At 43.9% G+C, this 24,522-nt stretch overlaps 1 protein-coding gene across 3 annotated transcripts in view; it reads left to right on the top strand.

The window, feature by feature from the left end:
• KLHDC1 (kelch domain containing 1) overlaps window positions 1-24,522 on the top strand; it is a 60,608-nt gene that overhangs the window by 3,282 nt on the left and 32,804 nt on the right. For 2 of the 3 annotated variants that reach the window (XM_077463534.1, XM_077463536.1), the window contains exons 2-5: window positions 1,503-1,573; window positions 2,812-2,929; window positions 5,135-5,253; window positions 8,560-8,638. In XM_077463534.1, coding sequence (XP_077319660.1) covers window positions 1,503-1,573; window positions 2,812-2,929; window positions 5,135-5,253; window positions 8,560-8,638 — 387 coding nt within the window. Of the gene's footprint in view, window positions 1-1,502; window positions 1,574-2,561; window positions 2,667-2,811; window positions 2,930-5,134; window positions 5,254-8,559; window positions 8,639-24,522 lie in introns of all 3 variants that reach the window. The other variant, XM_077463535.1, reaches the window with a different exon arrangement.

The following is a 24,522-nucleotide window of genomic DNA, read 5'->3' as shown; positions in this document are numbered from 1 at the left end:
GCTGAAACAAAAAAAACTTCCAAGGTCAGCCAGGGCTTTCCTCACCCTCCGGATGGTGTCACCCCTGTAGCGAACCGCACCCCCTAGCAACGCCACTGAGTGCAAGCAGTCCTATCAAGGTCAGTTGGGAGCACAGCCCCAGACAGTGTGTGTTCTGGGTCATGCATCCGCATTGATGTCAGACTGGGAAACATGGCTTGATCTGGGCATCTGCTGTCTCCTATCAACCTTATTATGACTGCCTGCACAGGGATGCATGGAACACCTTTGCAGGTATATACGGCCTTCACATGAGTGTACATACACCATATTACCAAAAGTATTATGACGCCTGCCTTTACACACACATGAAATTTAATGGCATCCCAGTCTTGGTCTGTAGGGTTCAATATTGAGTTGGCCCACCCTTTGCAGCTATAACAGCTTCAACTCTTCTGGGAAGGCTGTCCACAAGGTTTAGGAGTGTGTCTACGGGAATGTTTGACCATTCTGGCCTACACTTATAGCAAGAGCATTATCCAACTTTAGTCTACGTTCCCACTATCGCAACCCCAAGGTCATGCGATTTAGGATGCAGCTTTGATCCAGCATTACACTCTCTGAATCAAAGTTGCATCAAAGTTGTGCAGGCACCTGTTCTATGTCATTGATTTTCAAAGTCCCATAGATTGGAAATCAATGGGCTGTGACTTGTCATGCGATTTTATGTGTCTAAAGTTACATGACAAGTCACACTAGTGCAAACAAAGCCTTAATCAAAGCTGCACTGTTTGTTTTTATCTACAGCCCCCCCCCCCCCCCCCCCCCTGCATAGAGAGTTTTCAATAAAGGTGAACTAACCACTTAAAGCGGAGTTCCACCCAAAAATTGAACTTCCGCTTTTCGGAATCCCCCCCCAGTATCACATTTGGCACGTTTCAGGGTGGAGGGGAGGGCAGATACCTATATAATCCAGGTATTTGCTCCCACTTCTGGGCATAGATAGCTGCAGTATCCATGGATATATCTATCCCATATCCCTCCCCCGCTGTCTTCTGGGAGACACACAGGTCCCAGAAGAAAGCAGGGACCAGTGGGATCGCGCAGCGCGACTCACACATTCGCAGTAGGGAACCAGGCTGTGAAGCCACAAGGCTTCACTTCCTGATTCCCTTACCGAAGATGGTGGCGCCTCCACCCGAGAGCCGAGGGACAGATCGGCTTTGGGTGCAGAGATCACGGACGCCATGGACAGGTAAGTGTCCATACTTTAAAAGTCAACATCTGCAGTATTTGTAGCTGCTGAAAAAAAAAAATGAAAAAAATTGGCAGAACTCCGCTTTAAGGTCCACCCTATAGCAGCTTTGCTACTACAAAGTGCCACCTCTGTGCCGGATCACGTATATATACTATACTACCAAAAGTATGCCCCCCCCCCCCCCCCCCCAGTAGTTCCCTGCTTGTAGCTTAAATTATTTTTGAATGATCTCTGCATTCAGTTTATTTTAACAAATCTCTTACAGACAATTGAAGAAAATGAAGTTTACTTGCCAAATGATGAAATCTGGGTCTATGACAGTGAATGCGGGTTATGGTAAGTTTGTCTTTTATTCAGATTTTTTTTGTCCCCCCAGCAAATAAAACAAGTTGCAGGGTTTTCATACTCCACTACAAGCATTGCATTTCTATAGTAACAGATTAGGCCTCATGTACAAAGTAAGAAAAAATGTTAGATGCGTCAGTTACAGCGTTACAGAGGAGGTCTAGTGCTCGAATTATTGCTCTAGCTCAGACGTTTGCGGCGATACCTCACATGCGTGGTGCAAACACCTTTTACATATGTTGGCGTGACTTACATATGCGTTCACTTTTTTTTTTTTTTACATTTCTTTTATTATATTTTTTTTAATTTCTACACTATCTCTTTAAAAAAAAAATATATATATAATAAATTAATTTGATCACTTTTATTGCTATCACAAGGAATGTAAACATCTCTTGGCAGGTCCTCTTTATGAAGAGATCTGGGGGTTTTTAGGCTCCCCTCTACCCTTAAAGTGGTTGTAAAGCCTAAACATTTTTTACCTTAATGCATTCCTTACATTAAGGTAAAAAATGTTTAGGTGTCAGCGTCCCCCCCTCACCCCCCTTTTACTTAGATGAACCCTCATTCGATCCAATGCCGTGCATGTCTGCAGCTCTTCTCTCCCCTCACTTCTAGGTCTCGCTAGCTTTGCTTGGGCACCAGGAGCCATTGGTGCTGCCAATCAAAGTGATGCCAATTCAGTACCAATGCAGTGCTGCCAATTAAAGCCAGCGACGAGGGATTGGGGGGGGCAGGGCCGAGTCCCGCTGTCTGCCTCTATTGACACAGACAGCGGAGTGGCTTGGACGGAGAGGAGGGGTTAGGAGCGGAGGATCGAAAAGTGGAGATTTACTGTTGCTCTCTGCAATTCCATTGCACAGAGCAGGTAAGTATAGACATGTTTGTCATTTAAAAAAAATACACATACCTTTTTACAATCGCTTTTAAAAGCAAAAGTAAAAAAAAAAAAAAAAATGTTTTAACCTTTTTCTTTAAGGAAAAAAAATAAATCATGCTGATATGGCCCGAGAACCAGAGATGACGTCGACATCGCTCCGGTCCTCCACCGGATAATGGCATCTAGCTGCAGCCATAACCCCCGGTATTTAACATCAAAATGATGGCGTATATATACAGTTAGGCAGTGGCAAGTAGTTATGTACAAATACTTATTTCCTCTGTAAAACTTACATTTGAGTGATGTTACTTTCCATTCTAGTAATGAGTCTCATGCTTGCAAATTGCAGGAAGATGCACTTAACAGAAGGAGACTTGCCCCCTTCAATGTCTGGGAGTTGTGGGGCATGTCTGAATGGTAAATTGTATGTCTTTGGAGGATATGATGACAAAGGATACAGCAATCAGGTATATCATTTTATTTAAAATAGGACTATGACCTCATTATTATTTTTTTTTTTTTTTATAAATACATTTTTTATTTTATTAAGATTCAGCTTCACAATCAAATTGGGACTAAATCATGAGTCCATATATGATATTTGCATAATATCAAAAGCTCTATATACACCTCAAAATATACTGTTCAAAGAAAGAAAAAGAGAAGAAAAGAAAAGGTGGAAAAAGAAAACAGGAAAACACCCTTCCCCATATTAACATACAATATATTATAAAAGGTTGCATTCGCTCCGACACCCCCCCAGTTGGAATCCAACCTCCCTAGATATTCAGATTCCTAATATCTCCCAGTTTTACAGTCAGTCATTACATCCCTAATTCAGTAAAGAAAGTGGGATTATATCCTATTAAATAAAAAAGGAGTCCGCACTAAAAATGTGCAATTTGTTTAGTTCCGAATTCGTTAATTTTGAATTTCTGAATTTGTTCATTTTGAATTTCCGAATTTTGAATTTTCTAACTTCCGATTTTTCGGAAATTTGACATTTCGGAAATTCAAAATGTCGGACATTCGAAATTCAGAAATTTGAAATTGAAATAAATGAAAGTCTGACAATTCAAAAACCTGAAAATCTGAAATAATAACTAACTACTAATAAATATTAAATTATAGGTATTGGAATTTCCTTTCAAATTTGGCTGTTGGTGAATACAAATTTATCCGAAGTTACGAATTATCTGAAATAACGAATGCCTCATCTAAACGAATGGAACGTAACAATCTAATAATAACAAATAACAATAATAAAAAGTTTTATTTATTATTAATTTGTTCCATTTCGTTTGTTTAGGTGCGGCTTTCATTATTTTGGATAATTTGTAACTTCAGATAAATTCCTATTTGTTACGTTCACAGCCAAATTTGAAAGGAAATTCAAATACCTATAGTTGTTATTAGTTTGTTTATTATTTCAAATTTTACAGATTTTCTTTCTTTTTTTTTTTTTTCAGATTTTCAAATTTTTGGATTTCCAAAATTCTAAAATTTGAAATTTGAAAATGTGAAAATCAGAGTTTTCGAGTTTCCGAAAAAAGCAAAAAGAAAAAACGAATGAAATGAAAAACAAACACATTTTTAGTCAGTGCACATGTCTAGTCTGCACCGACTCCAAGGTAACAATGAGTGTGGAATTGGTGAATCTTCACCTGAATCTACGACTGCATTAAAAAAAAACTATGTGTTATAGTCCCCCTGCAAAGTCCCGCAAATACTTATTGATTCTGTCTGTGAATTTCGCCTAATACATCTTCCTGTGATGGCGTGGCAACAATGCTGCACTGCTCCCAAATCCAGAGCAGAGTTGCCACTCTCATGTAGACTGTGCCTGTTTACACCACAGTGGGATGAGAAGATGTTTTGGGGACACGGTCGTATGCTGATTCAACAGCCTGTAGATTGTCATTCACCATCTTTTGATTGATGGCACACCCTCTGTTGAAACTCTGTCCGCTGCAATGTCGCAGTCGCGCTAAAAATCACTGATCGCCGCCATTATTAGTAAAAATAAAAATGCCATAAATATATCCTATATTTTGTAGATGCTATAACTTTTGCGAATTGGGAAACCAATTAATATGCACTTATTGTTTTCTTGTTTGTTTGTTTTTTTGCCGAAAACATGAAGCCGAAGACATATTGGCCTACACTGATGAAGAAATTAGATTTTTTTTTTTTAAAACATTTTTATAGAATATGTTTTGTAGCAGAAAGGAAAAAAAAAATATATATATTTTTTTGAATTGTTGCATGTTTTTTTTTTTTTTTTTAACGCGTAAAAAATAACAACCACAGAGGTGATAAAGTACCACCAAAAGAAAGCTCCATTTGTGGGGGGAAAAAGAACGTCAATTTTGTTTAGGTAAAACGTTGCACGACCGCGCAATTGTCATTTAAAACAACACAGTGCTATATCACAAAAAATGGCCTGGTCAAGAAGGGGTTGAAACCTTCTGGGGCTGAAGTGGTTAAGGGGGGTAAATCTTCTGGAGTCAAGTGGTTACTGTTCTTTTACAGGGTGCTCTTGTTTTAATCCTTTACTGAGATGACATGGTCACTATAATTTGGAACTTATATAGAATATAAGCATTAGTTTCATTGATTTAGAAATGATTGTCTCTTGAAGCATGAGAATTTGTCTTTTATTTTCTTTAAAGCTGTATTACGTAGACCTGCACTCAGGGAATGGAGTGTTCACGTGGAAACATGTTAAGAATTTTCATGGACGGCCACCGACCCCAAGAGATAAACTTTCCTGCTGGACATACGGAGATCGGTGAGTGAGGAACACTGGAAAATAAATTGTGTGATATCATACATACAGTTTTTGGTTTGGTGCTGACAAACCTAATCGCCAGCTCGTTCCTTTAGGACCCCTTTCACATTTGTGCAACCCAGGAGCAGATCCAGAGTCTAGTCTTGGGAGGGGCACTGCCAGAAAATACGTTTTTTTTTTTCCGGGCAATTTATTGGGGAAATGGCTGGTGTTGGCGGTTCAATCATCCCGGCACCATGGTTGTTATGGTGTCAGGATGATTGAAGCGCATTATTTTGATTATTACATTGTTATATAAAATGAAATAGTTCAACTCCTCACCATAATGCAGAATCAGTGGGAGCCCCGAGTGTGTCATTTGCCACCGTTGCCTGCCACCAGATGCGGATTGTCACTTGCCACGTTACCTGTCACAAGTTGTGGATTGTCACTTGCCACGTCCCCTGTCACAAGTTACGGGCATTCACTTGCCACTTCAGCTGCCACAAGTTGAGGACTGTCACGTGTCACTCATTGCCGATTGTTGCTTGCTGCTAAGGTGGGGATTTTATCTTTTGTTGTGTCCCAGAGTCAGGCATCAGAGAGATGATGAAATCTCTCTGCTGCCCACGGCTGCCTGCACAGTGAGGACTGTTTCACCTTGCTCTCGGCTGAGATCAGAAATCCGCCCCTCCAGTCCCGTGCACCACTGCTCCTCTTACTCTCCCCCGAATGCTAATCATCCTTCTACCGCCTCTGTGCGCGTCCACCTTTCAGGTGATATTGTCGGACTAATAATGATGACATAATAGGGACCGTGGGGGAACTTCCATTGTCTGTACCAAAATAGGTTTCCCCAGAAAACCCAGGGACACGCACAGGGGCGGAGGCGGTAGAAAGATGATTAGCATTTGGGTAGAGACTGAGTAGGAGGCTGACTCCTAGGATAATGCTGCAAAGAATGGCATAACATTATTTAGGGGCAATCGTTTCTGCAGCATTCAGCATCCACCCACTGCTGGATGAAGAGGACTTGTGTCATGTGATCGGACTGAAGACTGCTGGAAAAAAGGGATGCATAACGATTTTAAAACTGTAGTGAGGATGGTATTTCAGGGACACGGAGGGAAGATGGCCGGGTTGAAGGTGGGCTTTAATGGAAACATGGGACCCTTACTCCCAGGGCCGTCTTTAAGGCAGGGCAAAAGGGGCAGCTGCCCTGGGCCCGGTCATTGTTGTGGGGCCCAAAGCAGCTGCCTCATACTTGCCAACTATCCCAGTTTACATTCCCTTGTCCCTTGAGGTTTTAGTCCTGTGCTGTGTCCTGATATCTCAGTGTGAAGTGCTGCTACTAATGCTGCCCAGCTCTGTCCTATTGTTGTGTACAGATGACTCACCTGCAGACCCTGTGTTTGCATGTAAATAAGTGGCATTCATATGTAAATAGCAGTGACATGCATATGTAAATAGCTGAGGCCAACGGAATTGATATGTAAATAAAGGCACTAATAATATCTATATCATTCCCCCGCTGCAGTGAGGAGATGTGCTGTAACCTATAGCAACCAGTGAGCAGTATTACTTTACAGTAATCTCTAGCAGCCAATCAACAAGCAGAAATCATGTGCTGTAACCTCTAGCAACTGATCAGTGAGCCTTAAGGAGTGCTGTAACTTCTAGCCACCAATCAGTGAGTGGTAATGATATGCTGTAACCTCTGGCAACCAATAGCAATCACTGCCTGATCTGATACAGTAAACTGATTTTAAGTCTAGCTGCTATTTATTTTATGTCTCGGAGGAGGTGGAGAGTGAATTGCATGGGGGGAGGGGGGCCCTAAGAAAAATTTTGCCCAGGGCCCAATCAATATTAAAGACGACCCTGCTTACTCCTTGTCATCGACTGAGCATGCTTTTCATCCTGATCTTTGATTTAATAATGCTGAGCTCTGGCCACATAAAAACTATATATATATATATATATATATATATATATATATAATATACATTTCTCAACAGCCAAAGGATATTTGTTTGCTTTCTGTGCACCAGATGTCTTTGCAATCCAAGATATTACCTTGTAAAAGTAGCGATGACATCATCACTGTGCTGAGCATAGAGCTGTGGGAGGGACACAGCAGGCCCCACCCACTTCAGGCTGCCTGCAGAAAACAGGAAGAGGCGGAGACAAGACCAGTCACGCTGCACAAGGAGAGAGATCAGCAGTGAGCGATCTTTACTACAGGAAGTTCCTGCACAGAGGGAAAGTCTCCCACTGGATTACTGCATAGATCTGGAAGAAATGCACCAAACTCACCAAGATTCAAGGAAGAATACGCATACAGGGCTGCTTATAAGTCAGTACAGTCAGCCCTCCTGTACTGGACCCAGACCTTATCAGTTCTAAAGAGGGCCTTGTCACCTGCTTAACAGGAGGGCTGGCTGTACTGTCTTATTGTTGACACCAATCCTCTTCTGCCTTCCCCTGTAGCGCTGCCAGCTTCTCCTCTTCTTTCTTCCTCCGGCTGCACTACAGGGGATTTGGTCCTATCACTTGCAGCCCTTCTATCTGCTGTCCGAGCCTCTGTGTGCCCCTTTCTCCCACACAGAGTTGCTCGCTTCCCTCCTCTCTCACCAGCAGCTGCTGGGGGCATACAGGGGGATGTTTCAGGATGGAGAGCAGGGGAAGGGGCCAGTAAATATGTCATGTGCTGGCCTCTTCCTTTCTTGAATGAACACAGTGAGCGATCAGCACCAATCACTCCTGTATCCATTCATCAGTGAATCATAGCAAACTGTGTTTAGTATGCTTCAGTTTGTAACTTTCTATTCATTAATATGTGCAGCTGAGCAGTTATTTTTGGCCGGGGAGGGGTCCCTGTCGGGTAGGCTGTATGAGACCCTCATCATTTCTAGCAGCAGCCCTGTACTCGTGACTCTTGTAATTAGAAAATGTTTGCTTATTCTGGATCACTCGTGAAGAAAAATAATGCAGCCAATGAAGCAGGGCATCATTCGACACACAAGGGGACCAGTGCTGGACCATAGAGCAGAGTCTGATGAGATGAGTATTGCTGCAAAAGATTTTTTCTTTTTAACAAGTGCTGGGCTGGTTATTGAAAAATAAATAAAGTGGAATGGGGCTTTAACAGCTGAAGCATCGGGGGGTATATTTTCTTAAATCTCTTTTCCCTGCTTTGGTTTATTGTAGGAGTACTTTTATATTAAACCTACCTACCAACTCCTCCATGACTTTGCATGGGGATTGTCACTTCCAGGTCTTTTCACTTCACCAACATAACTAATAAGTTTACTGTTCTATTTCCAGGTTAATTTATTTTGGAGGCTATGGATGCCGAAGACACAGCGAAATAAGCGATTGCTTTGATGTACACGATGCATCATGGGTAATGAGACACATTTAGATTTTTAATCTTAATTCATTTGTTTAGCATTGTTACAATCTTGGGCTGGCCATAGAGAGGCAGACGTATTTATGAGAATGACAATCAATGTGATTATTTTTATCCCTCCTTACACAAGCAGCAAGACCCACAACAAGCACTCCGTGTGATGCATTGTCCCCAGCAGTCTTGGGTAGACCAATTTTTTAAAGGATTTTCACAAATTCGTTAATTCTGAAATTTCCAAATTTTTCAATTTCCAAAATTACGAATTTCAGAATTTTTCGAATTTCCTCATTTTCAAATTTCCTCATTTTCGAATTTTGGAATTTTCTATTTTTTTTTTATTAGTTTGGCAAAAAAATAAAAACCACAGAGGTGATCAAATACCACAAAATGAAAGCTCTTTTTGTGGGAACAAAACGATAAAACTTTAGTTTGGGTACAGTGTCGCATGACCACACAATTGTCATTTAAAAAGTGACAGTGCTGAAAGCTGAAAATTTAAGTGGTTAACCACTTTCAGACCGGACCATTTTGCTGGTAAATGACCAGAGGTCTTTTTACACTTTGGCACTGCGCTGCTTTAACTGGTAATTGCGCGGTCATGCAATGTTGTACCCAAACAAAATTTGCGTCCTTTTCTTCCCACAAATAGAGCTTTCTTTTGATGGTATTTGATTGCCTCTGCGATTTTTATTTTTTGCGATATAAACGTAAAAAGACCGCAAATTTTGAAAAAAAATGATATTTTCTACTTTTTGTTATTAGAAAAATCCAATAAACTCAATTTTAGTCATACATTTAGGCCAAAATGTATTCAGCCACATGTCTTTGGTAAAAAAAAAGTCAATAATTGTATATTTATTGGTTTGCGCAAAAGTTGTCACATCTACAAACTAAGGTACGTTTTCTGGAATTTACGCAGCTTTTAGTTTACGACTGCCTATCTCATTTCTTGAGGTGCTAAAATGACAGGGCAGTACAAAACCCCCCCAAATGACCCCATTTTGGAAAGTAGACCCCCTAAGGAAATTGATAAGAGGCATGTTGAGCCCATTGAATATTTTATTTTTTTGCCTCAAGCGATTGAATAATGACAAAAAAAAAATTTTTTTTTTTTTTTTACACAAAGTTGTCACTAAATGATATATTGCTCACACATGCTATGGGCGTATGTGAAATGACACCCCAAAATAAATTCTGCTGCTTCTCCTGAGTACGGGGATACCACATATGTGGGACTTTTTGGGAGCCTAGCCGCGTACAGGGCCCCGAAAACCAAGCACCGCCTTCAGGCTTTCTAAGGGCGTAAATTTTTGATTTCACGCCTCACTACCTATTACAGTTTTGAAGGCCATAAAATGCCAAGATGGCACAAAACCCCCACAAATGACCCCATTTTAGAAAGTAGACACCCCAAGCTATTTGCTGAGAGGCATGTTGAGTCCATGGAATATTTTATATTTTGCCACAAGTTGCGGGAAAATTACAAACTTTTTTTTTTTTTTTTTTTTTTTCACAAAGTTGTCACTAAATGATATATTGCTCATGCATGCCATGGGCATATGTGAAATGACACCCCAAAATAAATTCTGCTGCTTCTCCTGAGTACGGGGATACCACATATGTGGGACTTTTTGGGAGCCTAGCCGCGTACGGGGCCCCGAAAACCAAGCACCGCCTTCAGGCTTTCTAAGGGCGTAATTTTTTGAGTTCACTTCTCACTACCTATTACAGTTTTGAAGGCCATAAAATGCCAAGATGGCACAAAACCCCCACAAATGACCCCATTTTAGAAAGTAGACACCCCAAGCTATTTGCTGAGAGGCATGTTGAGTCCATGGAATATTTTATATTTTGCCACAAGTTGCGGGAAAATTACAAACTTTTTTTTTTTTTCACAAAGTTGTCACTAAATGATATATTGCTCACACATGCCATGGGCATATGTGAAATGACACCCCAAAATAAATTCTGCTGCTTCTCCTGAGTACGGGGATACCACATATGTGGGACTTTTTGGGAGCCTAGCCGCGTACGGGGCCCCAAAAACCAAGCACCGCCTTCAGGCTTTCTAAGGGCGTTACAGTTTTGAAGGCCATAAAATGCCAAGATGGCACAAACCCCCCCCCCCCCAAATGACCCCATTTTAGAAAGTAGACACCCCTAAATTTAGGGGTACACTAGTGAGACTAGGTAATAAATGGCGGGTGCCCTGAAACTATAAAAAAATAACTAACCAACCAGCGTCACCTGTAACAGTTATATGGTGATCACTGGTGAAAGGGTTAACTAGGGGGCAATCAGGGGGCTTTATGCGGTAGTATATGGGGGTCCCTGGCGCTATAAAAAGCTGCGGCGAACCTAAATACCTACCTGCCTAACTAGCGTCACCTGTGACACTAATACAGCGATCAGAAAAACGATCGCTTATTAGGCTGGGTTCACACTGGAGCGATGCGGGAACGCCACGAATGCGCGGCGGGTTCCCGCATCGCATGCCTCCCGGCGGCAGTTCACACTGCCCTATGCGAACTGCTGGGAGTGTCAGTGAAATGTTAATGACACCCCCAGATCAGTTCGCATATCGCAGTGCGATCTGCAAACTTGGATCGCATGGTGTGAACACCCATGCGATCCGATTCTGCTGCGGACCAAAAAAAGGGTCCCGTGCGAGTTTGCGGCGGGTGCGGCGGGTGCGACACGAATTCAGCCATACTATCTGTATAGCTGAACTCGAATCGCACAGAGATCGGATGTGATTTGCACTGCAGTGCGGTGCGAATCACATCCGTTCTCATAAACCGCTGCAATGTGAACCCAGCCTTAGTGACACTGGCGACGGGGGGTGATCACGGGGTTAAACCTTTATTGGGGTTAGGGGGGTACCTTAGAACTAAAGGGGGCTAACCCTAACTGCCCTAACAGTTATTAGTCACAAATGACACCTGCCGGGTGATCAGGGGGTTAAACCTTTATTAGGTAATAAATGGCGGGTGCCCTGAAACTATAAAAAAATAACTAACCAACCAGCGTCACCTGTAACAGTTATATGGTGATCACTGGTGAAAGGGTTAACTAGGGGGCAATCAGGGGGCTTTATGCGGTAGTATATGGGGGTCCCTAGCGCTATAAAAAGCTGCGGCGAACCTAAATACCTACCTGCCTAACTAGCGTCACCTGTGACACTAATACGGCGATCAGAAAAATGATCGCTTATTAGGCTGGGTTCACACTGGAGCGATGCGGAAACGCCGCGAATCCGCGGCGGGTTCCCGCATCGCATGCCTCCCGGCGGCAGTTCACACTGCCCTATGCGAACTGCTGGGAGTGTCAGTGAAATGTTACTGACACCCCCAGATCAGTTCGCATATCGCAGTGCGATCTGCAAACTCGGATCGCATGGTGTGAACACCCATGCGATCCGATTCTGCTGCGGGCCAAAAAAAGGGTCCCGTGCGAATTTGCGGCGGGTGTGGCGGGTGCGGCGGGTGCGGCGAATGGCTGAACTCGAATCGCACAGAGATCGGATGTGATTTGCACTGCAGTGCGGTGCGAATCACATTCGTTCTCATAAACCGCTGCAATGTGAACCCAGCCTTAGTGACACTGGCGACGGGGGGTGATCACGGGGTTAAACCTTTATTGGGGGGGTTAGGGGGGTACATTAGAACTAAAGGGGGCTAACCCTAACTGCCCTAACAGTTATTACAGTCACAAATGACACCAATGCAAAAAAAAAATAAAATAAAAAAAAAATGACATTGGTGTCACTGTGACTGGGGGGCAGGGGTAATTGGGGGGGTGATCGGGGGGTAAAGGGGGGGTGTGAGTGTGCCTGGCATGTTCTACTGTGTGTGGGATGTGTTGGTGCAACTCACTGATCCGCTCTCCTCCGTGTCGGAACGAAAAATACCGACACGGAGGAGAGAATACATCACTTCCTCTCCTGTGTTTACATTACAGGAGAGGAAGTGATGTCACCGGGGATTTCCATTCGTCGGGAGCGATCGCGAGGGGGTGGCCATGAATGAATGGCCGTCCCCTCGTCCGGGATCGCTCCCGAACGAAAACCGACCGCCGCAGGCACCGGGCGGGGGCCCGATCGGGCCCCCGACCCGCGGGAGGCAAATCACGTACATGTATGTGCTTATGCCTGCCCGTGCCATTCTGCCGACGTACATCGGCGTGCGGCGGTCGGCAAGTGGTTAAAGAGGGATTCCACCAAAAAAAAATAAAAAAATATTAAAAGCCAGCAGCTATAAATACTACAGCTGCTGACTTTTAATAAATGGACACTCACCTGTCCTGGGTTACAGTGATGTCGAGGCCGATCGATCGCTCGGCTGCTGCCGCCACCATTCTAGGTGAGGGAATCAGGAAGTGAAGAGAATCGGCTTCACTTCCCGGTTCCCTACTGCGCATACGCGAGTCGCGCAGCGCAATAGGAATTGTCCACACTGTCTCTGAGACCCGTGTGTGTCCCAGCAGACAGCGCGGCAGGACAGGAAATGACATAGACTCCCATGAGAGTCTATGCCCGGAAGTGGGTGTAAATACCTGTCTTTGACAGGTATCTCCACCCCCCTCCCCCCTGTAAGGTGCCAATTGTGACACCGGAGGGGGGGAGGGTTCTGCTCAGCGGAAGTTCCACTTTAGGGTGGAACCCCGCTTTAACAGTAGGGTAGGCTGTACTGTCTTATTGTTGACACCAATCCTCTTCTGCCTTCTCGAATTTTCGATTGTCCTATTTTCGGGATTTTTCAATTTCCCGAATTTCCAAAATTTTGAATGTCAGAATTTTCGAATTTCCGAAATACAAATTTTAGAATTTCTGAAATTTCAAATTTCAGAATATTTGAATGTCAGAATTTCTGAATTTTCGAATTTCCGAAATACAAATGTCCGAATTTTGGAAATTTTGAATTTCCGAATTTCGCAGATTTCGAATTTCCGAATTTCTGGAATTCGTCAATTCAAAAATTTGAAAATCTAAAAAAAAAGAAATTCAGCCAAATTCTAAATAATAACTAACTATAAAATTATAGGTATTGGAAATTGCTTTCAAATTTGGCTGTTTGTGAACGTAACGAGTATGAATTTATGCGAAGTTACGAATTATCTGAAATATAGAATGCCATATCTAAACTAATGGACCGTAACAATCTAATAATAATAAAACCATTTTATTATTATTATTATTTATTATTAATTTGTTCCATTCCATTTGATTAGATACGGCATTCGTTATTTCGGATAATTCATAACTTCAGATAAATTTGTATTCGTTACGTTCACAAACAGCCTAATTTGAAAGGAAATTCCAATACCTATAATTCCATAAGTTAGTTCTTTCAAATTTTACTGATTTTCTTTCTTTTTTTTCAGAGTTTCGAATTTCCGAATTTTCGATTTTTCGGAATCTGAAATTTGGAAATTCGGAAATTAGAGCGGAGGCTATAAATCACAGGCTTTGTGCTGGAGATCTCTCCCCTGTCACTTTTTTTTTTTTCTTGGTGTCAAGTCAGAAGTGATTCATGCTGATAGCAGAGGAATGGGGCAGCAGACAGAAATGACACTTGGTGCTCTTACTTGAGCTAAGACACTATAGAGGCATATGCTTTGTTCATATTTCATGTCTGAGGTTTACAACCACTTCAAGGTAAGACTGTTGTTGAAACAAGTAATCTGACAGGGTCAGGGCCAAAAGAGGAGGCTTCACATGTTGTTTTCCTCCCATATTTGGCACCTGTTTTTGACCGGTACTAGAGCTGCACAATTGTGGCTAAAATAAGAATCACTTTTTTTTTTTTTTGCTTACAATAAAGATCATGATTCTCACGGCGAAACATCATCTTTCACATTATTATACAAAAAAAATTTGACTAACTTTACTGTTTTTTGTTTCTTTTTAATTCATTAAAGTGTATTTTTTTCCAAAAATGTTGCGTTTGAAAATACCGCTGCAAAAATGTGTTTTATTTTTTATTTTTTTGACAGCTGTTGGCTTGAGCAGAGAACTTTCTCCACTGAATTGAGGGAATGCTGTGTTAAAATTGTGAGGGGGGGGGGGGTTGAATCGCAATCTCGATTCTTTAACCACTTCAGCCCCGGACCATTTGGCTGGCCAAAGACCAGAGCACTTTTTGCGATTCAGCACTTCATCGCTTTAACTGAGAATTGCGCGGTCATGTGACGTGGCTTCCAAACAAAACTGATGTCCTTTTTTTCCCACAAATAAAGCTTTCTTTTTGTGGTATTTGATCACCTCTGCGGTTTTTATTTTTTTGCGCTATAAACAAAAAAATTGCGTGCATTTTGAAAAAAACACATTATTTTTTACTTTTTGCTATAGTAAATATCCCCCAAAAAATATAAAAAAACATTTTTTCCTCAGTTTAGGCTGATGTGTATTCTTCTACATATTTTTGGTAAAAAATAAAAATCGCAATAAGCAATTTGGTTTGCGCAAAAGTTATAGCGTCTACAAAATAGGCGATAGTTTTCCGGCATTTTTATTAATAATTTTTTTTTTTTTTTTACTAGTAATGGCGGCGATCAGCGATTTTTATCGTGACTGCGACATTATGATGGACACATCGGACAATTTTGACACATTTTTGGGACCATTGTCATTTATACATCGATCAGTGCGATTAAAAATGCATTGATTACTTTGTAAATGTGATTGGCAGTGAAGCGGTTAACCACTAGGTGGCACTGTAGGGGTTGTGTGTGTCCTAGGGAGTGTTTCTAACTGTGGGGGGAGGGGCTACGTGTGACACATCACTGATCACCGATCCCGATCACAGGGAGCTGTGATCAGTGACTAGGGATGAGCCGAACACCCCCCGGTTCGGTTCGCACCAGAACTTGCGAACGGCCCCCGCGTTCGTTACGAACGTTGGAACCCCATTGAAGTCTATGGGACTCGAACGTTCGAAATGGAAAGTGCTAATTTTAACGGCTAATATGCAAGATACTGTCCTAAAAAGGGTTTGGGGACCTGACTCCTGCCTCAGGGGACATGGGTCAATGCAAAAAAAAAGTTTTAAAAACGGCCGTTTTGGCGGGAGCACTGATTTTAATGATGATTAAAGTGAAAAAAAAAAAAGTGAAATATTACTTTAAATATGGTGCCTGGGGGGTGTCTGTAGTATGCCTGTGAAGTGCCACGTGTTTCCCGTGTTTAGAACAGTCCCTGCACAAAATGACATTAAACGGAAATAACACCATTTAAAACTGCTTGCGGTTTTTTTTTTTTTTTTCTCAATCAAAGATTTTATTGAAAATAAGATCAGGTTTACAGTCAAAGTCTGAATACAAATAGCAATGCAATCAATCTGTAAACAATATAACATATAAGTACATCTCCACTGTGTTCAGATTCGGTTAGTGGCAAGGTTGGAGTAAGAACACAATTGAAGACGCAAAGTGGTGCATGATGTTTGGGGACAGGTGAGTATGGTGTGGAGGGTGTGGGGGGGGGGGAGGTAGGGGGCAAGGAGGGGGGGGGGGTGTGGGGTGTGATCAGCCCATTGCTATCATTCATAAAACTCCGTTAATTCGAAAGGTTCTATGTCGGCTTAAGCTTTGCTCCCACCTTGATGAGTGTCAAAAGCTGCTGAGCAGTTTAATCCCTAAGGGTGCGGAATTCAGGGGAGAGCGTGAAGATCAGCCATGGTTGCCATGTTTTGATAAAGTTCGTGCTATTTTCATGTTTGGTCGCCACGATCTCCTCCATCTTGTAGATATATTGCACTCTGTCTAACCAGTCTGTAATGCTCGGTGTTTTGGTTGTTTTCCAGTGGATTGGTATCAGTGTTTTAGCGGCCGTGAGTAAGTGTCTGGACAATGATTTTTTGTAGCGGCTTAAGTTGGTGGGGACTAGATTGATCAAGCACATGGCCGCGTTCAATTCTAGGCAAGTTTCTGTTATGTGTTTTATCCAGGATTTGATTGCATCCCAATAGGCTTGTATTAGCGGGCACTCCCACCATATGTGCAGGAAGGTACCTTTGTGAGTTTTACATCTCCAGCACATGTCTGAGGTGGAGGGAGACCATCTCCTGGTTTGCTGTGGCGTAATATACCATTGAGCTAAAATTTTGTAGGATATTTCCTGGTATTTGGAGCTTAAGGAACACTTGTGTGCCAGCACGCATGCCTTATTCCATTGCTCCTCAGATATGCTTGTCTGGAGATCACGTTCCCACTTTGTTTTGAATTTGTTTTTGTCAGCTTGTGACGCTTGATTAAGCAATGAGTATGCAAGAGATGTGGTGTTCGTGATTGGTGATCTCTGTAGGCATATATTCTCGATCTGAGTCAATGGGAGGCAAAATTGATTTTTGTATTTGTTATTTACCAGGAAATCCTTTAATTGGATGTAGAACCAACTTCCAGGAAACAGCTCCCCCACCTCCTCGTTCAAGGTTTCAAATGACTTAACTTGTGTACCTGATATACAAGTGTGCACTAGAAAGTCTTGTGGTAAGTTGTGGTGCAGGCCAGGGATGAAGTCGGGGTTATTCGCGATTGGCGTCAGGGGACCTGGGTTTGTTGCGATCTTGTGTGACTTTACCAGTGTTTGCCAGATCTTTATTGTAGTTTCAATTAGTGGGTGATCTATAAGTTTGGGCTGTCTGGAATGAAGCGACCATGGGAGGTAGAGGGTGCCGCGTTTTGCCAAATTGTTTTCTATTTGAACCCAATCCTTATTCGGGCCGTGGCAGTGCCAGTCTATTACTCTTGTGACATGGGTGGCCTGGTGGTATTTTTTTGAAGTCGGGCAATCCTATACCCCCATCTCCTTTAGCCAGTGTTAAATGTCGGGATTGGATTCTAGGTTTCTTATCAGCCCACAAAAATCGCCTCTGAATTTGGTTTAATGTTTTAAAGAAGAGTTCTGGGATGTTAATTGGTAGGGCGTTGAATACATACAGAAGTTTAGGGAGTACCGTCATCTTTAATATGGCGGCCCTCCCAAACCAGGAAAACATTTTTGCATTCCACTTAAGGAGGTCTCTTTTAATCGTGGCAAGTAGGGGTTTATAGTTTGCATCATATAAATTTTCAATGTCGCTGGATAACTTTATACCCAAATACTTAAGGGCGCCCCGTTCCCATTTATAGGGGTGATTGGTTTGTAGATTTTCGAGGAGGTTCTGTGGCAGGGTGAGATTTAGGGCTTCCGATTTAGACTGGTTTATTTTAAAGTTGGAAATGTACCCAAAGGTTTGAAAAACTTTGTGTAGGTTGGGTATCGAGATGTGGGGGTTGGTGAGAAAGAATAGGAGGTCATCAGCATAAGCAGCAATTTTATATTCTCTATCCTTTAATGTAAATCCCTGTATGTCCGTGTTTAGGTTAATAGTTCTAATTAAAGGCTCCAGGGTCAGAATAAAGAGAAGGGGTGACAGGGGGCAGCCTTGTCGTGTACCGTTATGGATGGATATAGGTTTTGGCTTGGGGGTTCCGATAGAGAGCAGAGATCCATGACAACATGTTTCCTCCAAGGCCAATGTGCGAGCATGTAGCCATCATGTACTCCCAGGAGACCCTATCAAAGGCCTTCTCGGCATCGGTAGAGAGCAGCATGCCCTTAGTGCCGGATTTGCGCGCAAAATGTATCAAGTTCAAGGCCTTAATGATGTTGTCACGGGCCTCCCTCCCCGGCATGAACCCCACTTGTTCAGGGCCGATTATGTTCGTTAAGAGGGGTTTTAGTCTATTGGCTAGGATTTTGGCCAGGAGTTTTATGTCTATGTTAAGGAGTGAGATGGGTCGAAAGTTTGCGCAGTCAGTGTGTTCTCTGTTGGGCTTGGGAATCACAGCTATATGCGCCATGAGAAAGGATTGGGAGTCGTGTTGGTTTTTTGCCAAGAAATTAAAGGCTGAACGGAGGGGCTTTATTAGGGCAGTGGTGTAAGTTTTATAATATTGTGATGTGAAGCCGTCGGGTCCGGGGCTCTTCCCTGCTTTTAAGTCTGCAATCACGTTTGAGATTTCAGTGGCAGTTATGGGGTCCTCAAGTGCGTTTGTATCCTCTACTGTCAGTGATGGGAGTCCGCTATTCCGTAGAAAATCATGTATGTTATCCCGTTTCGTGTGTGTAAGATGAGGTGCTTTGTGTTGGGCTGGGAGTTTATACAGTTCAGAATAATAGGTATGGAATATACGTGCTATTTCCTCCAGGTTGTGTTTCAAAGTGCCTTTCCTATCTTTCAGCGTGTGGATATGGTTCGCCAGCGTGGCGTCTTTTAGAGCTTTGGCCAATTGTTTACCACTCTTGTCACCGTGTTCGTAAAAAATGCTTTTCTTAAAAAACAGGGAGCGTTTAAGTTTCATGTCTAACAGGAGTCTTAGGGCGGTCCTGTGTTGAGTTAATTGGTTTTCTACTTTGAGTGAATGGGACTGTTTGTGTTGTAATTCAAGGTTTGCTATTTGCTGGGAGAGATTATTAATTTCATTTTCCCTTTCCCTCTTTTTCCTGGCACCCCATTTAATAAGTTCGCCTCTAATCACAGATTTGTGTGCCTCCCAATTATTCAGAGGGGTTGTGTCAGAGTCAATGTTGTGATCGAAATAGGTGTTGATGGCGTGTAGGATGTCCTCTTTTATAATTGGGTCAGTGAGAAGGTTGGAGTTCAGTCTCCAGTTAAATACAGACTTGCGTGGCGCTTTTAGCTGCAGTGTAACCGCCGTAGGTGCATGGTCGGAGAGGGCTATAATGCCTATTTCTGCTGAGAGCAGATTACCGAGGTCCCTTTGCGAAATGAATATCATATCTATTCTCGAGTATTTTTTGTGTGGTGCGGAGAAGAAGGAATAGTCCCTGCCTGTGGGGTGCATGGATCTCCATGTATCCACTAGTGTTAGTGATTGCAGGAGGGCTTTTATTCTTTTGAGTGTTCTGTACGGCACTTGCGTGTGTCCCGTGGAAGTATCTTGTAGGGGTGCTAGGGGTACATTAAAATCTCCTCCAAGAAGGATACATCCTTCTGCAAACCATTTGAGCTCCTCTACGATTTTGTTGCAGAAAGATATATGGGAGGTATTTGGGAAGTAAACATTCGCAAAGGTTATAGGGGACCCTTCCCATGAGCCTTTGAGGAATAGGAATCGCCCCTCAGGGTCTGCCAATTGTTGCTGCAGCACAAAGGGAGCGTCTTTGTGGAAGAGGGTGGATACTCCTTTAGTTTTGGCCAGGGAGTTGGTGGCGTGATATACTGTGGTAAAGGCGTTGTCAGTGAGCCTAGGAATATTACTGCTTTTAAAATGAGTTTCTTGTAGGAATACAACTGAAGGTCGGGCTTTTTTAAGTTCCCTCAATAGTTTAGACCTCTTTTCGGGCACGTTTAGACCGTTCACGTTATGGGAGAGAATGGTAGGAGCTTTCCCCAGGAAAGCGTATGCCATGTTGAAGGCGTGACTTCTAGAGTGATATGTTGTAAGGGGACAAAGTAGTCAGTCAATATGATTCGGACCCACTGTTATCGTGAGGTGTAAACGGGTAGGGGTAGTGTAGGCGCGAGGGGGTGACTATGTAAATAGGGAGTACGGTTAAGTGGGGGGGGGGGGATGGAACAAGTAGGGGGGTTTGGTGGGGCAGATCGATCTGCCCACCCTGTGAAACGGGTCAGATCGGTGTCTGGCCCGTTCCAAAGAACGGTGGTACTTCCCCTGGTGGGGGTAGTGGGAGGTGCGATAGCAGGTAGTGGTATGAGTTGCGCTGTGTAGCAGCGCAGTGTGGTACTAGAAGTGGTTAACCCTACGGGAAGGTCCAATGGGACCTGTGGACCTAAGAATTCAGGCTGAGGGGGGTTCCCCGCTTGAGATTAGGGTGTCTGGGATCAGATGGGAGGCTAAGTTGGTGAGAAGTATTAGCCGCAGGTGGCATCGCTTGGGGTAATGACACTGTATATGGACATTGCCCAATTTAACAGATAATGTTAACAAAAAACCTTTATCAACAGTTCATAACCATGAAGAACGTACAAAATCGTCTAAGGTATTGGACCTTGGTATCATAACATTCTGCAACCCGGTATGTAACAACAAACAGTAAATAGTTTAACTCTTTACCAAACCAACGGACCCATCGAACCTATGGACAAGGAGCGTAGGCCCGAGATATATACTCAATACGATTCAGCTACAGTCCTGCGTATGCACCTTAAGATTCCGCTATGGCGGGGTCAGGGTGACCTGCACAAAATTCGGGAAGCTGTAAGAGGGACCCGGTTGACCGGGTCAAGTGCGTACCTTACCATACTGCACCGGAGAGGCATCAGCGGGTGTGGCGTGTAGTACTTACAGTTCAGTTGGAATCAGAAGACCAGGTGCAGTCGTGAGTCACCCTGCCCAGTGGCATACTGAGTGCAGATTACACATGGGTGTAGCGTTCACGTTATTATTGTGCACGTCGTCTGTAGGCAATCGGGCGGCCACCGTGTTCAATGGGTGACAGCAGAACACAGGTTGTGGGCACAGAACTTATGAGCAGCCCCATCAGGTCAGTAGTCCCTTGCGTCTCTCCCTCTTGGGCTTCTGGCATTTCTGGGGGGGTACGGAGGTTCGAAACTGTTCCTATCCGGGTTCCTGCGGTGTCTACCAGGTTGGTAGGGCGACTGCGTATGTGACGGTCCCGGCGAGAATTGCGGATTGTTCACTTCTGGGGGTGGGTGGAATTCGGCATACCACTCTGGGAGCTCTACGGTGTCAATCTGAAGCTCATCACAAAATTTGTTGAGATCCCCTGGTACTCTGAGTAAGTGTTGTTTCCCCAGGAAGTTTGCTTGAAGCGCGAACGGGAACTTCCATCTATAACTAATTCCTTTGTGCCGTAGTACTTCCAGGAGTGGCTTCAGGGCTCTCCTGTTTTTGAGCGTAATTGGCGACAGATCTTGGAAGAGTTGGATCACAGCGTCTTCATGTACAATCCGATCTCTGGCCCTGGCCTTTTGAAGAATGTCCTCCTTCAGGCAGTAGTTGGGTAAACAGCAGATGATGTCCCTCGGGGGGTTTCCATCTTGTGCCCTAGGCCTGAGGGCCCTATGCACCCTGTCAAAATCAATAGGGGATTGTTCCGGCCTTTCCATGAGGGTATTGAATATGGCTGTGAGAGTCGGCTAAATTTGCTCTTGGGGGACAGTCTCAGGTACACCTCTAATTCTGATGTTGTTTCTGCGTCCTCGATTATCTAAATCTTCAATTTGTCGATTCATGTCAATCAGGTGTTGGGAATGTGTGGCTGCGATGTCATCCAGTCTTATCAGGGCTCTGTCTCTTCTCTTCCCTGCCCGATCGGTTATTGCCAGTTGTTCTGTTAGGCGCAGAATTTCGGTTTTAATGTCCGTTATTGCAGCTGTGAAGGAGCTTTTAATGTTGGCCGCAATGTCAGTCATGGCCGCATAGGTGAGCAGGTGGTCAGCCTTATTGGCACCAGCAATAGAGTCTTCAGAAGCAGGTAGAGAGACCTCGTCGTCTTCCATGTCTTCTATGATACCGTTGTCCTGTGGGGGCGCCTTTTTGGTATGTTTACTGCTGCCCGAGTATTTAAATTTGCTTAGGTTTGCGGATGATGAATTGCTCTGCGGGGTCCCCAGAGAGCGTAGGGTATGGGTATGTGTACTTCTCCGTGAGTGCGTTGACATAGTCAAGATGATCCGTTTTCACTTCTCAGGTCCCCAGGTCACCAGGGTTGTTTTACATCAATAGCATATAGGCTATACACCAGGCCGCTACCCCTATTGCTAGCTCTGAAAATATGTGGCAGATTAGCAATTGAAGTGGGTTTATCCTATGTACAATCCTTACAGGTGTACTTTTGTGTCCCGGACAGCCAGGTCAGTCTATTGCAGGTAGGTTTAGAAGTGGGTTCAGCAGTCAGGGTGTATCAATATGGCCGCTGGTACTCTGTCAATAGGCCTGCTGGTTCTTGTTGTCCCACTGGCAGCTCCTGTTCCCCAAGTGACCTAGGGCTTGCAGGGAGGGATGACAGGTGGAACCGGGTGCTGGGCAACGGTGGCTGTGGGGGTGGGGGGAGGTGAGATGGGCTCTGTGTTACTCACTGCGTGCCCAGGGTGAAGGCCCAAGTCGTGGCTGGCATTTCCGCGGGTCCTGGCTGCGTCCTGGGGCTCCTCAACAGCGGTCGTCGGGTGCTTTGGCTCTGCTGGTGTGAGGAGATGCCTGTAGTTCTGGTGCCCGGCGGTGGAGGGTAGCACGGAACGGCCGGTACATAGGCCCCAAGATGGCGCCCGTGGGAGTCAACTGCCGCGCTGCGGCCTACTTCATCCACGCCGCCCCGGGTGGAAAGAGGGGCCCGCCGGCGACGATCCACGGCCGTTCTGTGACCCCCAGTAGCTGGCGGATGTATGGATGGCGGATCGCTGGTCTGCGGGGACGGACTACGGAGGCCCCGGTATGCGTTGGTGGCGTGTGGCGCGATGCGGCCTGTCCTTAGGCCTCAAGATGGCGCCCGACAGTCTGTACGCCTCGCGGTGTCTTGCAGCCCCGCAACCGTTCTCGGCTGCCAAATGACCCTGCGAGGAGTCGTCCGATGGCCACCGCAGTTGCCCCGTGCGGGATGGACGGTTGTCCGAGTCGAACGGGCTCCGGATGGCGGCGGATAGCAATCGCCTTCCCGGAGCTCGGCCTCTGTACGTCCGCACTCGTCCGCGGCTGGACACGCCCCCGCGGTTTTAATGTTATATCTGGTTCCTGCAATATGGTTGAAAATCATTGAGAAAAATGGCATGGGTAGCCCTCCCTGCCCATTACCAGCCTATTTGGGTCTTGTACGCATATTAAGGGGAACCCCGTACCCATATTAAAAAAAGGAAATGCGTGTGGCCCCCAGGCCCTATATACTCAGAACAGCAGTATACAGGCGACAGGGACTGTGCAGGTTTGTTGTGTTAAGTTGAATCTGTTTGTAATTTTCAACTGGTACATTTTTAAAGTGTAGCTCCAGTCAAAAAAACTATTTTTAAGCTTTTTGGAAAACATAGGGAAGGGTTATCACCCCTGTATAATTTGTTTTGTCATCCGTCTTTTTTCATCTCACTTGCTGCTGTCTCCTTCCGTTTGCAAGTAGGAGATGTTTGTAAGTTGGATGTTTGAAAGTAGGGGCCTGCCCTATATTATAGCGTAATGGGTACAGAGCACGCAGACAGCACGCACTATCTCCTAACACTACTGACTGCAAGCTCTATTATTAACCACTTGACCACTGGGCACTTAAACACCCTTAATAACCAGACCAATTTTCAGCTTTTGGTGCTCTCACATTTTGAATGACAATTACTCAGTCATGCAACACTGGACCTATATGAAATGTTTGTCCTTTTTTTCACACAAATAGAGCTTTCTTTTGGTGGTATTTAATCACCTCTCAGTTTTTTTTATTTTTTGTGCTATAAAAGAAAAAAGACCGGAAATTCTGCGAAAAAATGAATTTTTCTTTGTTTCTGTTATAAAATTTAGCAGATTAGTATTTTTTTCTTCATAAATTTTTTTTTTTTACTGGTTACATGTTTTGAGTTGCAGAGGAGGTCTAGGACTAGAATTATTGCTCTCGCTCTAACGTTCTCGGCAATACCTCACATGTGTGGTTTGAACACCGTTTTCATATGTGGGCGGGGCTTACGCATGCGTTCGCTTCTGCATGCGAGCACATGGGGACATGGGCGCTTTAATTTTTTTTTTTTTTTTATTGTTCATTTTACTTTATTTATTTTAGTTTGACATTTTTTTCCCCAAAAATATATTTTTGATCACTTTTATTCCTATTACAAGGAATGTAAACATCCCTTGTAATAGGAATATGGGGTGACAGGTCCTCTTTACAGTGAAATCTGGGGGTCAATATGACCCCACAT

This window comes from Lithobates pipiens, unplaced genomic scaffold, assembly GCF_037356315.1.
Source record: "Lithobates pipiens isolate NorthernLeopardFrog02 unplaced genomic scaffold, aLitPip1_a1.2 Scaffold_30, whole genome shotgun sequence".
In the NCBI taxonomy this organism is placed as follows: Eukaryota; Metazoa; Chordata; class Amphibia; order Anura; family Ranidae; genus Lithobates; species Lithobates pipiens.
The sequence above is the reverse complement of the archived record's forward strand: the minus strand, read 5'-3'. Positions and strand labels throughout refer to the sequence as shown.